At 47.8% G+C, this 16759-nt stretch overlaps 1 protein-coding gene across 7 annotated transcripts in view; it reads right to left on the bottom strand.

Moving 5' to 3' along the window:
- The window catches only part of ARHGEF10 (Rho guanine nucleotide exchange factor 10), a 1140991-nt gene that overhangs the window by 550950 nt on the left and 573282 nt on the right, over positions 1-16759 (bottom strand). For all 7 annotated transcript variants that reach the window (XM_078647916.1, XM_078647912.1, XM_078647917.1 and 4 more), the window contains one exon: positions 3556-3701. In XM_078647916.1, the coding sequence (XP_078504042.1) occupies positions 3556-3701 (146 nt within the window). The remainder of the gene's footprint in view (positions 1-3555; positions 3702-16759) is intronic.

Here is a 16759-nt window from a genome sequence, read left to right as displayed (position 1 = left end):
CTCTTGTAGAGGGCGCATCTGGAGTCTTGCGTGAGGCACTATGAATATGCAAGAGGCCATCATCCCTATGAGCTGCATGAACACTCGAGCTGGAAGAGAGTGTTGAGGCTGAAATTTGGTTATTAGGGTTTGCATGCTTACTATCCTGGCTGGACTGGGATAAGCTAGTGCTTTTTCGGGTGTCTATAATGGCACCTAAGTATTGTTGTATGTGGGATGGTTGCAGATGAGACTTTGCGTGATTTACTGTTAACCCTAAGTTGGTGAGTAGTTGAATCGTGGCGTGAGTGTGATGTACACACTGACTGTATGAGCTGGCTTTTATTAGCCAGTCGTCGAGATATGAAAAGACGTGAATGTGTTGCCTTCTGAGATGAGCTGCAACTACCGCTAGCACTTGGTGAATACTCGGGGTGCTGTGGTGACTCCGAATGGGAGTACTTTGAATTGGTAGTGTTGACCGTCCACTACAAACCTGAGGTATCTTCTGTGAGATGCGTGAATGGGAATATGAAAGTAGGCGTCCTTGAGATCTAAAGTGGCAAGGAAGTCGCCTTGTGAAAGAAGAGGAAGAACCTGTTGCAGTGTGACCATGTGGAAATGGTCTGATTGTATGTACAGGTTTAGGGGTCTCAAGTCTAGAATAGGTAACCTCTGGTGAATGTAGACTGGGTGGGAGTCTTGTAAGAGGTTGAGGGGTTGTCAGAGGAGTAGCCTCTGGAGGTGCCCTTGTAGAAGGTGCGACAAATGACCGTCTGGGAGTTTGCGATTGCAATGCTCCCATGGATTTGGCTGTGTCAGTGTCCTTTTTCATTTCTTCTAGTGATGAATCGACGTTAGGTCCAAATAAGTGTTCCTGATCGAATGGTTGGTTTAGAATAGAAGTTTAAACTTCAGGCTTAAACCCAGAAATGCGTAGCTACACATGTCTACGCAGAAGGACACTTGTGTTCACTGCTCTAGAAGCGGTGTCCGCTGTGTCAAGAGCACAGTGAATGGAAGTATTAGTGATCACGTTTCCCTCTTGTATAAGGTCATTGGCCCTATGTTTATATTTGTCGGGAAGGTGCTGTAATAGGGTCTCTAACTCATCTTAATGTGCCCTATCATACCTGGCTAGCAGAGCTTGAGTGTTGGCAATACGCCATATGTAAGCAGCTTGGGACGCTGATCTTTTGCCAGAAGCGTCCAAGAGTTTGGACTCTTTATCACGGGGTGGAGCATCACCTGATGACTGAGAATTGGCTATTTTTCTAGCATTAGAGACTACTAATGAATCTAAGGGTACAGGGCCTTTAATATAAGCTGGGTCTGCAGGGGCAGCTTTGTATTTCTTTTCAATCCTGGGGTTGATAACTCTAGCCCTAACAGGATCTTTGTGACGTGTCAAAAGTGTCCATTAGGAAATCATCTTCCACTGGGTCTGTGTGTAAGTTAACCCCATGGTATTTTGCAGCTCTGTAGAGAAGCTGATTAAAACCTGTTGTGTCCTCAGGAGGTGAAGGTCTAGAGGGGTATAAATCCTCCTGTGGGACATTAGGGACATCTGGAGTGTTGTAATCGTCCCACGGATCAGGGGAAGAAGGTGGACTAAGGTCTACTGGTGGCTCTTTGCCTGCCCCCTCCCATGTGTTATCTGAACTATCATCATCTTCCCTTGGTGGGGGGGATGGTGTAGGAGAATGGTATGGTAGGTGAGTTGGAGAAGAAGGTGGGGGAGGAGGAGGTGATGGAGTAGGAATTCTAAGTGGAGAAGTGGCAATGTCCCTTTTCTTTGGTGGTGGAGACGGTGCAGGCGTATCCAGTGGTCTCTTCTTTGAGCTGAGGATGAGCTGACCAGTTTTAGGATCTTTTATAAGAGTCTTTTGTTTAGGATCTGGCCTAAAAAGCTCTTCAGATGGATGCTGGTCCTTCTGTGCCGATTTTTTGGGTTTGTCTGCCTTACGGGGCACAGTCTCTGGCACTGTTTTGTCTTTCGGCTTCGAACTGTGAGGTTTTACAGTCTCTGTATGTGGAATCGGTGTTTTCTTGGGTTCTGAAGGATTTTTCCGTTCCGAAGTTTTCGGCTCCGAAGGTTGTTCCGAATCTTTAGGGAGCGGCTTCTTGCCCGGCTCAGAGTGTTTTTTGGAGTGGAAGGGTCGGTGTTTGGTTTTGGTGCCGAGTGCTTCGATGCAGAGGCAGTGTTCGGCGCGAGTGAATGAGTTTCGGTACCGACGGCAGGCTGACTGGAGTCCGAGTGGCCTGAAGGCTTAATAGGCTTATTCGCCGAACCCTAGGGCGGGGCATGGGAAGCAGTCTCTCAGTGTGCACCTGGGCCCGAAGGTGAAGGTGTGACCGAAGCCTTTTTAGATGGTGTGTGGAGGGGGTCGGGGTCGACGTGCTTACTTACGACCCGCTGCGCCAGAGTGAGGTCCTCGATATCGGAGTCCTCGGCTTCGGAGGCGCTGTGTATTTTGACCCGCTCTTGTTCTGGAACGTTGACACCCTCTTGGAAGATATCGTCAGGCATGGAGGCCGACGAGCGAGCCATTGTTCTTCGAGCTCCACGATCTCCAATGGTCTTCTTGGAGCGGACGGAGGCACAAGCTGCACAGTCTCTGGCCTCGTGCTCCGGTGAAAGGCAGAGGTTACACACCTCATGCAGATCAGTGTGGGGAAACTTCGACCCACATCAAGGACACTTCTTGAATGGAGTCCTTTCCATGCGCCAGATGCTAAGGCCCAGGTCGGCCCGAAGGCCCTTGTCGATGACCGGTATCGAGGACTTCGACGTTGGGGAGATGCGCGACGAGTAGGGTTCACGATCGAAGACAATACCGTAGAAAGGGTGAGGATTACGCGTCGAAAGTTATATCGGTAACAGCACCAAACTGGAGTACGAGAAACACATCCGAGATCGATGGCGGAAAAAAACAATCTGAAGATTGAGCTGATGCTCATGCGCACTATCATCCAAAGGAGGAGTCACCTATCTTGTGACTTCCAAAGACTTCTCCAAGACAAAAACAAGTGCAAACATCCAGGGCCAACATCAAATGGCGATCTATGCATAGTGTGTGATCTGCAGCTCATATGCCTCGAACATGTGTTTTAGTTTTTCTGTGCAAGGAGATCATGGACATGGGTCAGGAAGAAGTCAATGAGACCGCTGACCAAAGATTTAGTGCAAGGAAGAATTGTATTCTGCCTGAGGTCTTAGCATAGTGGGGTGGTGATGCTATTGGTTGAGGAAATGCTGAGGGCATTGTAAGCAAGCAAAGCTGAAGCACACAACCACTGTGCTGCCCTGGTCCAAGGCAAGCAAGAAGGAAGATTTTGTTATAGTGATTATGCTGAAGAACTGTGAAATCCCTGTGCAAGTTAGACTTGTGAGTGGAGAAATGGAAATACATGTATAACTACAAAAACAAAAACAACAAAAAATAACATACTAATTGCTGTTGAAAGAAATTGTAATGCAAATTATTTGTATACATTAAACTCTGTGGTCTTACATTGAAAAAATTACTTGGGATGAGACGTTTGTGTAAATGATAAGCAAGACAGGATACTTACCGCGTGTTGACAGTAGCACACATTAGTACATCATTTAGCATAAAGAGTCGTCGTTCTTTCGTTTTGATAATTTCTCCTCTCTCACCGTAAACTGTTTCGAGCATATCATCAGACCGGATGATGTACCTGTTCTCGCTACTAAGAAGCTGTATTGGGGAAGAAACAGATTTTTTATGATCACTTTTCACACAGTAATGGCAACACGTACAATGTCTGTGCTCTAAAATACATAAGATAATATAAGATAATATATTTATGAGGGGCAATTTTGATTGTGCTTACATCCTTTGACACAACCCCAGCTTTAGCCTTGCTCCACCTTTATTTCCCTTAAAATAAGCTAAGAAAGGAAAATTTGAACTGTCTTATGCTGCAGAGCATACATTGTGTCCTTATTGATTAGATAGTTTTCATAAAGTTTCTTTGCTTGGAAATCAGTTGCTTGTAGAGTGTACACTATTAGCACAAATTATATCCTCATGCTTGTAATTTAGAAGAATCAGCAAAAATGATAGGTTTTCAAGGATTTCTTAAGCAATATCTGAGAAAATGTGTTTGGATTTGAGAAAATATGTGCATCAGGTAAGAATTATGTTACTTACCCAGTAAGCACCAATTCGTAGTATGTAGTGCTGCAGATTCACATGCTATGCATACTCCTGCCATCTAGTGTTAGGCCTGGACTCTGCAAGTTGGTTTTCTCAAGGAAGCTTTATGATTTTTTTGTTTTTTTTTGCAGAGTTTTATATAGCGCGAACTAGACCCGAACCGAATCAGGTATCAGAGCGCTTTACATAGCACCAGTTACGTTACATGAGGACACACTTTCATTTTTTTAGGCACAGGGAGATTAAGTGATTTGCCCAGAATCACAAGAGGTTTTTTTTCGCGTCATTACCGAGACTCGAACCCAGATCCCCAGGTCCGAGGTCGAGCGCCTTAGCCGTTAGGCCAACCCCTCTTAGCCAGATTGGCATTGTGCATCGATTCTCCTCCCCCTCAAGGCATTGTGAATATCAAAGTCTTTGTTCCTCAGAAAGTTTTGTTTTTGCCATGAAAGGAGGGAGGATATAGTCTGCTTCATAAGAATTTGATTTGTTAGCCATGCTGCTTTGTAGGTATTTTGTCACCATACCTGCCAATGGAGGCGCGAGGGTGCATCTGAATCTGCAGCATCAGACCCTACAAATAGATGCTTACAGGGTAGCCAGAAATGTGTTACCACCCTGCCTTCTGTTCTGAGCATAATCGAAGTATGTATACCCCTAGCCACCCTGTCAGCTCCATTTAAGGCACATTTGATGGTTTCATTTGAAATGATCTTCCCTTTATTAACTATATCTTCCCCCTTCTTCCGGTATTCCTCTGGAAGATGTTCCATGCGCTCATATATCCCATCCCAGGTAGCTCTGTTATAGCATGAGAGGAGTCACACAGAGGTTGCAATCCTCCAATGGTTTGCATGGCCTGTGTAGGAGAGTAGGGTCTGCTTTCCTATGGTCACCCCATTTTTTTGCTTTTTGCTTCACTGGTTTTCGACTTAATGTGGCTGTGGGCCTGCTAATCAGACCCACAGCCCTGCTGTTCTCTCTCTAAATTTCACACCAAGTACTTTAGGTACATCACCAATTGGGATTTGGGTCACTCTTGTGAGTCCCTGTACAGTGTACTATAGGTACCCAGGGCATAGTTGCACCCAAGGCCTACCAGGGGCTGCAGCATATCTTTTGCCACCCCTGGCTGGCCATCCAAACTGACACAACTGGCTGATCACTCAGCTTGGGCAAGGTCGTGTAAGCACCCCTTGTTTAGATATAGTATACCTATATCTAACCTTTTATCTGGCAACATATACACCTATAAGTCACTCCTATTGCAGGCCTTAACAATCCTGGAGGCAGAGTGCTTGGTTTTATGTGAGATAGTGCTCTAGCATGAGCTGAGCCTGTCTGAAGCTTTCGGAACCATGTCCTTATAGCTGTTCTAGGATATAGCCATACCATATACTCCTAAGTGCATTATGAACCTCGCGGTTAAATGCTAACTTTGGTTTGGCTTTATCAAAACATGTCGTGTAAGGTGTCATACGCTTTGGAATACTACCCCCTCGCCAGTTCTGGCGACGGGGGTAGCATTCCACCCTTCTAGAGGGAGAAAACATGTTGTTACTACTAATCCCAGTTAAAGTTAACCAGAGCCTCAGCATCACAGAATGGATGCTGCTGCCACAGACACAAGTCTGACCTCCTGCTGCTGGGAGTCCTTCCAGCGAGGGAGGCTTGGACAATAGGTTTCCTGTCTTAGGAGGTGCTAGCACCACCCCAGACAGGCCATAGTGTATTGGGGCAGGGAGGGCTGAATGAAATGAGACACTGCCTGGGACACACAAGGTGTTCCATGCATAGTCCAGTTCAAACCAGTGCTGGGGCACTCCAGCCCCAGCTCTGGCGCGATATTGGACAAAGGGAAAGGGGTGTAACCACCCCCTTCCTGAGTCCCACCCATAGGATGGACCTAGCAGGTAATCCAGCCCCTAAATTTGGTATATAGGTAGGAGCTGAGTCCCAAGACTTTAGATTTATCCTGACTGAAACTTTGAAACAAAACTCTGGACCTTCGACGATCTACTTTGCAAAAAGACGACTGAAGAATCTCCCTTGTGGTCAAGGAGTGACCACCCTGTGCAAGCAGGCACCATCAAGCCATCAACGGTTTGCTTTGTCGACGCTCCTGCCAGAGCCCGAGCACAGAGCCTGACAAGACCCAGACTTCCAACAGCCCGATCCATAGTCACAGCAGAGCTGAGACCCGTGGAGGCGACGAGAAACGTGGGACCAGCCATCTTGGAAAGCCAGCGAATTGCTTTCCGTGCAACTTCTGAGGCACCCTCGAAGTTGTGCATTGGGGATTGAGAAGCCCCAGCCCCGAGCACCAACTGCACCGAAGATCAACCCTCCACACTCCACGAGTTCTGCGTGGGGCCCTTCTGCATTTTCCTGCTCGACGCATCTGTCCGGTCACTTGCCCGTTGGCTAGTGGCCTCTGTGACGACGAACCTTTGAATTTACAACGCTGGTCTGGTTGCGCCAGACTGGCCCCTGCTTCCCTGAAAAGGAAAAGCCCATCAGACCTTGCTGGTCTGATCAAGAAGCCATCTTCGATTCCTGCATGGGTTGCCTTTGCCAAGGCTTGTTGACTCCAATCCGGAAGCCGACACCGCTGACAGCGAGAGCCTTCGTGGGACAGTCCGTATCCAGCTCCTGGTTGCCGTCGACACCTCCTGGTCCACGTGGCTGCAGAGACAAGCTTCACGACATCACCTGATTGCTTCGCGACATCGCCTGGCTCCTTCCTGGTCATTGGCTAGTGACCTAGACTCTGTCCCCTCTGCTTTCAGGTACTGCCCTTGGATCCACCCGGACACTTCTCTCCTGGTCGCCTGCAGCATCTTTCTCCAAGGCTCCATAGGAATCAGCGACGAAACCCTACACACTTTGACACCTATGCACCCGCTTCCTGTGGGTGAGGTAACACGAGTATTTCGGTACTCCTGTGGGTATTTACTATCCTAGTGTCCTAGTTTCAAGTAGCTTTTCCCTAGTCCATCCGGAAGTGTCCTAAAAGAACTAGTTTCCAATTCTTTCGTTCCCATTCTAACTCTATGGTAACTTGCGTGCGTGTAAAGACACTGCACGCGCATCCCGTGGGCCTCCTGCTCCCTATCCTTTGGTAGTACAGCGTAGCCCCAGCGATTCTCCAGGCCCTGGGCCTTTCCTTTGTTCGTGACGTGGTTCTTATACCAATATTTTAGTATATGGTTCGAAGTGCCCCTAGGGCATTACTGTATTTTGTGCAACTTATTGTATTTTAATTGAGTATCTTGTAATGTGCTGGTGCCTCTGACCTCATAAAGAGTTCAGAGGATTGTGTTAGAAATAAATACATATATATTTTGATATACAACCTGTGTGGTGTAATTTCACTTGGTATTAAAGGGGTTACATATGGTACAACAGCTGGCTTCACATGCCCTCTTGAGTTTAGCCTAAGACTGCTTTGTCCATACTACCACTAGGATAGCTGTTCTATAAGGTTGACTTTACAACCATCACCATAAGGGTTGTTTGGAATGATACAAGGGGCCCACTAGAATAGTGGACATCACATATCAGGCCAACGTCTTACATTGGTGAGCAGCGGTTGGGATTTGAGCTTGCTGTTGTTTTACCAATTGTAATCTTTTCAATATCATTTGAAAGATCATACAGGTACCTATAGGTACATATAAAACAAGACTTAGAATACTTTAGTTCTACTGAACTTAGTTGTTGTAAACCAAAGGGCCTAGCACACCCTCACTACAACTCCTAGGGAGGTTCAGTAGGAAACACTTAGTGTAGGTAGGTGCACACACCACACCTCACTAGATCATGTCTGCCACAGGTGAGCCAAGTGTGACTCTACCTGTGGGGAGTGACCCTCCAAGGGCACCCTCAAGATATGAAATACTCACCTTCCAAGAGTTGAGACACTTGTGTACCACAAGGAGGTTGAAACAGGGTTCTAACCCTACCCTTCAGCACCTGATGGAAATCCTAGAAGGTTATGATGCTCAGAAATCCTCTAGCTCAGGTCCTACAGGCAATGCAGATGAGGTCCTGCCCTCAACAGAGGATACCACTGATCCTACTATCAAAGATAATGAGGATGATGTGGAGGCAGAGGACTCTGAAGATGGGGAGGCTAGCCAAGGCCAGGTTCAGGTTAGAAGACTTAGCCAGGCCAACTTAAGCCTATTTGGGGCCGAGAATGGGACCGCCCCATTCAGGCCTTCAAGTGGGTTTAACCAGAGGTATAGGAGGTAAAGATCTCCCTCAGGTGAATCTCTCCACTCCAATGCCTCTAGAGGTTCTCAGAGGGGAATGAATTCCTCTCAAAGGAGAGAACATGAGGCAAGGATGAGGGAAGTCCAACTCAGAATAGAGAGGGAAGAACTTGCCCTAGCCCAAGCAAAACTTGCTTTGGCAAGGGAGCAAAGGTTAAGTGGATTAGATTCCACTGGTGGCAGCAATATCCCTAAGGATAAAGACAGGTCCTATGACAATAGACACCTGAGTAAGATTGTGCCCCCCTATAGAGATGGGGATGATATCCACAAATGGATAACTGCTTTGGAGAGGGCCTGCAAAGTACAGCAGATCCCCCAAAGTCAGTGGGCAGCAATCGTATGGCTCTCCTTTGCAGTAAAAGGAAGAGACAAGCTCCTCACAGTTAGTGATGATGATGCTAACAATTACACTGTCCTGAAGAGTGCTCTAATTGATGGGTTTGGCCTAACCACTGAACAGTACAGGTTGATGTTCAGAGATACCCAGAAGACACAGACTCAGTACTGGACTGATTTTGTGGATTGTGCCACTAAGGCTCTGGAAGGCTGGTTGCTGGGAAGTAAAGTTAAGGACTATACAGGATTGTATAATTTGATCATGAGAGAGCAAATTCTTAACATTTGTCAGAACCAGTTGTTGCACCAACACCTGATTGACTCAGATCTGACCTCTCCCCAAGAATTGGGAAAGAAGGCAGACAAATGGGTCAGAACCCGGGTTAAGCAGAAACCCCAGAACCAAGGTGGTGATCAGAAAAAGGCAGACCAAAAAGGTGGGGATCAGAAACAAAAAGACCAGAAATCTTCATCAGGCCCCCAAAATTCTAATGAAGGGGGGTCCCAAACTTCTAAGAAGAAGAAGAAAGAAGGTCCAAAGAAACCTTGGTGTAATTATTGTAAATCTGCCTCTCACTGGTTTAGTGAGTGCACCAAGAAAGGTACAGCCCCTACCACTGTAACCCCTAAGGCAGCTGCACCCCCTAGTACAGTTAACAGTGGTAGTTCTCAACCCAAGGCTATAGTGGGGTTAACCATGGGTACTGAGGTGGATTCTGGCCTAGTCAGGATCCCCACTCAGGCTGTTCTTGCCTGTAATATGGACAGGGCTATGTCCTCACCTGTGAGTCCCAGTACTCTGGGCAAGTACAGGCACCTTTAATCAATGACAAAGTGGCTCAGGCTTACAGGGACACATGTGCCAGTGTCACTATGGTGACACCTAACTTTGTGGACCCTGGACAGATTGTACTGGGTGATAATTACCTGGTGACCAATGCAAGCAACGTCACTACTACACATAGTGTGGAAGTTGTTAACTTCTCCTGGGGAGGGGTAACTGGTTGTGGTTAGTGCAGACCTCCCAGTTGAATGTCTGTTGGGCAATGATCTTGAATCCTCAGTATGGTCAGAGGTGGAGTATAGGACTCATGCAGAGATGTTAGGCATATCAGCTCATGTCCTTGCTGTGACCAGGTCACAAGCCAAAAAGTGCCAAACTGAAGAGGTCTTGGATCCTGTAACTATGGACCAAGTATCACCCAAGAGAAAGAGCAGTAGGGTTAAGGCAGTGCCTTCCCCCTGCCCTCAGGTGATGATCAGCCTTCTCAGGAAGCTGATTGTGAGACCCCTGAAGGAACTGTCCTAGAAGAGCTTGAACCTGACCAGGTTGAGTTTCTTGGGACAGGGGGACCTTCAAGGGCAGACTTGAGGCAGGCTCAGTTAGAGTGCCCCTCTCTTGAACCCCTCAGACAGCAAGCTGCTTCTGAGGCTGCTGGGAATGCTACAGGTACCCATAAAGTTTACTGGGATGAAGGACTCCTTTATTCTGAGGGTAGAGACCCCAAACCTGGTGCTTCCATGAGGTTGGTCATACCTCAGGCCTTTAGGGGTTTCCTTCTTACCTTAGCCCATGATATTCCCTTAGCAGGAAATCTAGGCCAGAACAAGACTTGGGACAGGCTTGTCCCTCACTTTCACTGGCCCCATATGTCAGAAGATACTAAGGAGTTTTGTCGCTCCTGTGTGATCTGCCAAGCCAGTGGCAAATCAGGTGGCACAACAAAGGCCCCCCTCATACCACTACCTGTGGTGGGGGAACCTTTTGAAAGAGTAGGGATTGACATTGTTGGACCAATGGATCCCCAAACAGCCTCTGGGTACAGATTTATACTGGTGGTAGTGGATCATGCCACCAGGTATCCAGAAGCTATTCCCCTAAGGACCACAACAGCGCCTGTTGTGGCAAGAGCCCTCCTGGGAGTTTTCTCAAGAGTGGGCTTTCCAAAGGAGGTTGTCTCCGACAGAGGTGCAAACTTCATGTCTGGGTACTTGACTGCTATGTGGAAGGAGTGTGGTGTTAATTACAAATTTACTACACCCTACCATCCACAGTGCAATGGGCTTGTTGAAAGATTTAACAAGACCCTCAAGGGTATGATCAAGGGTTTACCTGAAAAGCTTAGGCGAAGATGGGACATCCTTCTACCCTGCCTTCTGTTTGCTTACAGAGAGGTCCCACAAAAGGGGGTTGGCTACAGCCCTTTTGAACTTTTGTTTGGGCATCTTGTAAAGGGACCCCTATGTCTGGTGAAGGAAGAATGGGAGTTACCTCTCAAAAAGCCTAAACTAGACATAGTGGACTATATACTTGGTCTCCGCTCCAGGATGGCTGAGTATATGAAGAAGGCTTCTAAAACCTTGAGGCTAGCCAAGAACTTCAAAAAGCTTGGCATGACCAAAAGGCTGTGCTGACTGAGTACCAGCCAAGACAGAAGGCGTGGGTGTTGGAGCCAGTGGCCCCAGCAGCACTACAGGACAAATGGTCTGGACCCCACACCATTGTTGAGAAAAAGGGAGAGGTCACCTACTTGGTGGACCTTGGAACTCTCAGGAGCCCCCACTGGGTGCTCCATGTCAACAGACTCAAAGCATATGTTGACAGGGCAGACATGGGCTTGCTCATTGCTACAGATGAGGGACAGGAGGAAGAGAGTGACCATCTCCCAGACCTATTGACTCAGAACCCTGATGATAGTTCAGTTGATGGTGTGGCCTTGACTGGCAGCCTCACTGACCAGCAGCAACAGGACTGCAGGCAAGTTCTACAGTCCTTCTGACATATGTTTTCATTGACACCTAGTCAGACTAACTGGTGCACCCATGAGGTGGACACTGGTGACAGTCTGCCTGTGAAGAGTAAGATCTACAGGCAACCTGACCATGTCAGGGACTGTATAAAGACTAAGGTACAGAAAATGCTGGAGTTGGGAGTAATTGAGCCATCAGAGAGCCCCTGGGCCAGCCCAGTAGTCCTTGTACCAAAACCTCACACCCAAGATGGTAAGAGAGAGATGAGGTTTCTGATCACATTTGATTTGACAGCTGGATATTGGCAGATCAGGTTAGCTGAGGATGCCAAGGCCAAAACTGCTTTCTCAACCCCAGGAGGTCATTATCAATTTGTGGTAATGCCCTTTGCTTGAAGAATGCACCTGCCACTTTCCAAAGGTTGGTGAACCAAGTCCTCACTGGGTTGGATGACGTTTGTGCAGCTTATCTTGATGATATTGCTGTCTTCAGCTCCACCTGGGAGGATCACCTCATCCACCTGAAGAAGGTTTTAGAGGCCCTGCAGAAGGCAGGCCTAACTATCAAGGCCACAAAGTGCCAGATAGGGCAGAGTAAGGCTGTGTACCTGGGCCACCTTGTAGGTGGGGGTCAGGTTCAACCACTGGAGAGTAAGATCCAGATCATCAAGGACTGGGCTCCTCCAACCACCCAGACACAGGTCAGAGCTTTCTTAGGCCTGTCTGGTTATTACAGAAAGTTTGTTAAGAACTATGGGTCCATTGGGACACCACTTAATGACTTGACTTAAAAGAAGATGCCAAAAAAGGTTCAGTGGACAGTTAGCGGTCAAAAGGCATTTGATGACCTGAAGAAGGCCATGTGCTCTGCACCTATCTTGAAGAGCCCTGACTACTCCAAAGAGTTTATTGTCCAAACAGATGCTTCTGAGTTGGGGGTGGGAGCTGTGCTTTCACAACTTAATGTAGATGGTCAAGACCAGCCCATTGCTTTTATTAGCAGAAGGCTGACCCCTAGAGAGAAACGTTGCTCAGCCATTGAGAGGGAGGCCTTTGCTGTGGTTTGGGCCTTGAAGAAGATGAGACCATACTTGTTTGGCACTCACTTCAAAATTCAGACAGACCATAAGCCTCACTTGTGGGTAAATAAGATGAAGGGTGAGAATCCCAACCTGCTAAGTTGGTCCATTTCCCTACAGGGGATGGACTTTATAGTGGAGCACAGACCAGGGACTGACCATGGCAATGAAGATGGTCTCTCCAGGTATTTCCACTTAGAACATGAAGACACAACTGGTCAAGGTTAGTCTAATGTCCCTGTGTTTGGGGGGGGGGGTTATGTAGGAGAGTAGGGTCTGCTTTCCTATGGTCACCCCATTTTTTGCTTTTTGCTTCACTGGTTTTCGACTTAATGTGGCTGTGGGCCTGCTAATCAGACCCACAGCCCTGCTGTTCGCTCTCTAAATTTCACACCATGTACTTTAGGTACATCACCAATTGGGATTTGGGTCACTCTTGTGAGTCCCTGTACAGTGTACTATAGGAACCCAGGGCATAGACGCACCCAAGGCCTACCAGGGGCAACAGCATATCTTTTGCCACCCCTGGCTGGCCATCTAAACTGACACAACTGGCTGATCACTCAGCTGGGGCAAGGTCGTGTAATCACCCCTTGCTTAGATATAGTATACCTATATCTACCCTTATATCTGGCCTATAAGTCACTCCTATGGCAGGCCTTAATCCTGGAGGCAGAGTGCTTGGTTTTATGTGAGATGGTGCTCTAGCATGAGCTGAGCCTGTCTGCAGCTTTCGGAACCATGTCCTTATAGCTGTTCTAGGATATAGCCATACCATATACTCTTAAGTGCATTATGAACCTCGCGGATAAATGCTAACTTTGGTTTGGCTTTATCAAAACATGTCGTGTAAGGTGTCAGGTGCCAGTTCTGGCGACGGGGGTAGCATTCCACCCTTCTAGAGGGAGAAGACATGTTGTTCCTACTAATCCCGGTTAAAGTTAACCAGAGCCTCAGCATCACAAAATGGATCCTGCTGCCACAGACACAAGTCTGACCTCCTGCTGCTGGGAGTCCTTCCAGCGAGGGAGGCTTGGACAATAGGTTTCCTGTCTTGGGAGGTGCTAGCACCACCCCAGACAGGCCATAGTGTATTGGGGCAGGGAGGGCTGAATGAAATGAGACATTGCCTGGGGCACACAAGGTGTCCCATGCATAGTCCAGTTCAAACTGGTGCTGGGGCACTCCAGTCCCAGCTCTGGCGCGAAACTGGACAAAGGGAAAGGGGTGTAACCACCCCCTTCCTGGGTCCCACCCATAGGAGGGACCTAGCAGGTAATCCAGCCCCTAAATTTGGTATATAGGAAGGAGCAGAGTCCCAAGACTTTAGATTTATCCTGACTGAAACTTTGAAACAAAACTCTGGACCTTCGACGATCTACTTTGCAAGAAGACGACTGAAGAATCTCCCCTGTGGTCAAGGAGTGACCACCCTGTGCAAGCAGGCACCATCAAGCGATCAACGGTTTGCTTTGTCGAGGCTCCTGCCGGAGCCCGAGCACAGACCCCGACAAGACCCGGACTTCCAGACTTTCAACAGCCCGATCCACAGTCACAGCAGAGCTGAGACCCGTGGAGGCGACGAGAGACGTGGGACCGGCCATCTTGGAAAGCCAGCGAATTGCTTTCCGTGCAACTTCTGAGGCACCCTCGAAGTTGTGCATTAGGGATTCAGAAGCCCCAGCCCCGAACACCAACTGCACCGAAGATTAGCCCTCCACACTACACGACTTTTGCGTGGGGCCCTTCTGCATTTTCCTACTTTATATGTCTGTCCGGTCACTTGCCCGTTGGCCAGTGGCCTCTGTGACGATGAACCTTTGAATTTACAATGCTGGTCTGGTTGCCAGACTGGCCCCTGCTTCCCTGAAAAGGAAAAGCCCATCAGACCTTGCTGGTCTGATCAAGAAGCCATCTTCGATTCCTGCATGGGTTGCCTTTGCCAAGGCTTGTTGACTCCAATCCGGAAGCCGACACCGCCGACAGTGAGAGCCTTCATGGGACAGTCCGTATCCAGCTCCTGGTCATCGTCGACACCTCCTGGTCCACGTGGCTGCAGAGACAAGCTTCACAAGATCACCTGATTGCTTTGCGACATCGCCTGGTTCCTTCCTGGTTCCTGCCTGGTCACTGGCTAGTGACCCAGACTCTGTCCCCACTGCTTTCAGGTACTCCTCATTCTCGATCCGCCCTTGGAACCACCAGGACACTTCTCTCCTGGTCGCCTGCAGCATCTTTTTCCAAGGCTCCATAGAAATCAGCGACGAAACCCGACACACTTTGACACCTATGCACCCGCTTCCTGTGGGTGAGGTAACACGAGTATTTCGGTACTCCTGTGGGTATTGACTATCCTAGTGTCCTAGTTTCAAGTAGCTTTTCCCTAGTCCATCCGGAAGTGTCCTAAAAGAACTAGTTTCCAAATCTTTCATTCCCATTCTAACTCTATGGTAACTTGCGTGCGTGTAAAGACACTGCACGTGCATCCCGTGGGCCTCCTGCTCCCTATCCTTTGGTAGTACAGCATAGCCCCAGCGATTCTCCAGGCCCTAGGCCTTTCCTTTGTTCATGACGTGGTTCTTATACCACTATTTTAGTATATGGTTCGAAGTGCCCCTAGGGCATTACTGTATTTTGTGCAACTTAATGTATTTTAATTGAGTATCTTGTTATGTGCTGGTGCCTCTGACCTCATAAAGAGTTCAGAGGATTGTGTTAGAAATAAATACATATATATTTTGATATACAACCTGTGTGGTGTCCTTTCACTTGGTATTAAAGGGGTTACATATGGTAAAACAGCTGGCTTCACATGCCCTCTTGAGTTTAGCCTAAGACTGCTCTGTCCATGCTACCACTAGGATAGCTGGTCTATAAGGTTGACTTTACAACCATCACCATAAGGGTTGTTTGGACTGATACAAGGTGCCCACTAGAATAGTGGACATCACATATCAAGCCAACTTCTCACAGCCTGTATCAACAATTTTTGCTGTAACATCTTTTCTTTTGCTTTCTTTATCTGGAGGAGGAACTACTCCAGTGCCTTGTGCAGCAGCTCTCTTCCCAGCAGTGGTGACAACCTTTGAATCTGCAGGTGGATAACCTCGAATATATATTGGGTCATTTGGAGAGTCTTTATATTTCTTTTCAATAAGTCATGTTAGGACTCTTAATTTTACTGGGACCTTGAGGACCTCTTTAGCCACATTTAGAATGAATCCAATCATCGGCAAATATTGGACAGTTATTTCTGTGCATGATAGTCTTTCAACAAGAAAATCCTTTTCCTCCTCTGTTGAATGCATGGGGAGCTCATGATAGTCAGCAGCTCTTTGTATGACACCGTGATAGGAGGAAGTGTCATCAGGGAGAGAAAGTCTTGTGGGCACATGTGGGTCTATGTCATTATCTGGTAGCACCGCATCATAGTCTTCCCATGGGCCAGGGGTATCATCAGTATTCTGTGTACCCTGGGTGTCAGTGTCATCAAACAGGCACCGGAGTTCTGGGCAGCACTCCTAACTCCGCTCTTCAATCAAACCTTTTCGACTGTCATAACCCCCGAGTCCTGGAGGTGTTCCATACTTGTCCCAATTTTCAAAAAAGGAGATCGCCTAAAGCCGTCAAACTACAGGCTCATTTCCCTGCTTGATTCGGAAGCCAAGGCATATGCTCGCCTATTACTGAACGACTTAGAAAAATGGGTTGAAGAGAGAAACATAATACCCATGCACCAGACAGGCTTCAGGTCCCAGGCATCAACAATGGACAACGTCCTGGCACTAGCACATCTTTCTGCCCAGGCAACTTTGAAGAACCACCCTCCACTCTTTTGCTGCTTTGTGGACTATAGCACAGCCTTTGATAAGGTAGTCAGAAAACGATTATGGTGGAAATTAGAAAAGTGGGGCATTCCACCGAATCTTCTGAAGGCAATAAGGTCATTATATGAGGACACCTGGGTGAGGGTCAAAACAAGTGCCCGCACAGTTTCCCCCAAAATAACCACAGAAAATGGGTTGAAGCAAGGGTGCGTGCTGGCCCCCACCCTTTTCAACTTATATACGGCGGACCTGGGAGAGGCACTAAAAGGAGCCAGCTTAGTAGCCCCAAGATTAGGAAGCGTGAGGCTTCCCGTCCTACAGTAT

This window comes from Lissotriton helveticus, chromosome 6 (genome assembly GCF_964261635.1).
Source record: "Lissotriton helveticus chromosome 6, aLisHel1.1, whole genome shotgun sequence".
NCBI lineage: Eukaryota > Metazoa > Chordata > Amphibia > Caudata > Salamandridae > Lissotriton > Lissotriton helveticus.
The sequence above is the reverse complement of the archived record's forward strand: the minus strand, read 5'-3'. Positions and strand labels throughout refer to the sequence as shown.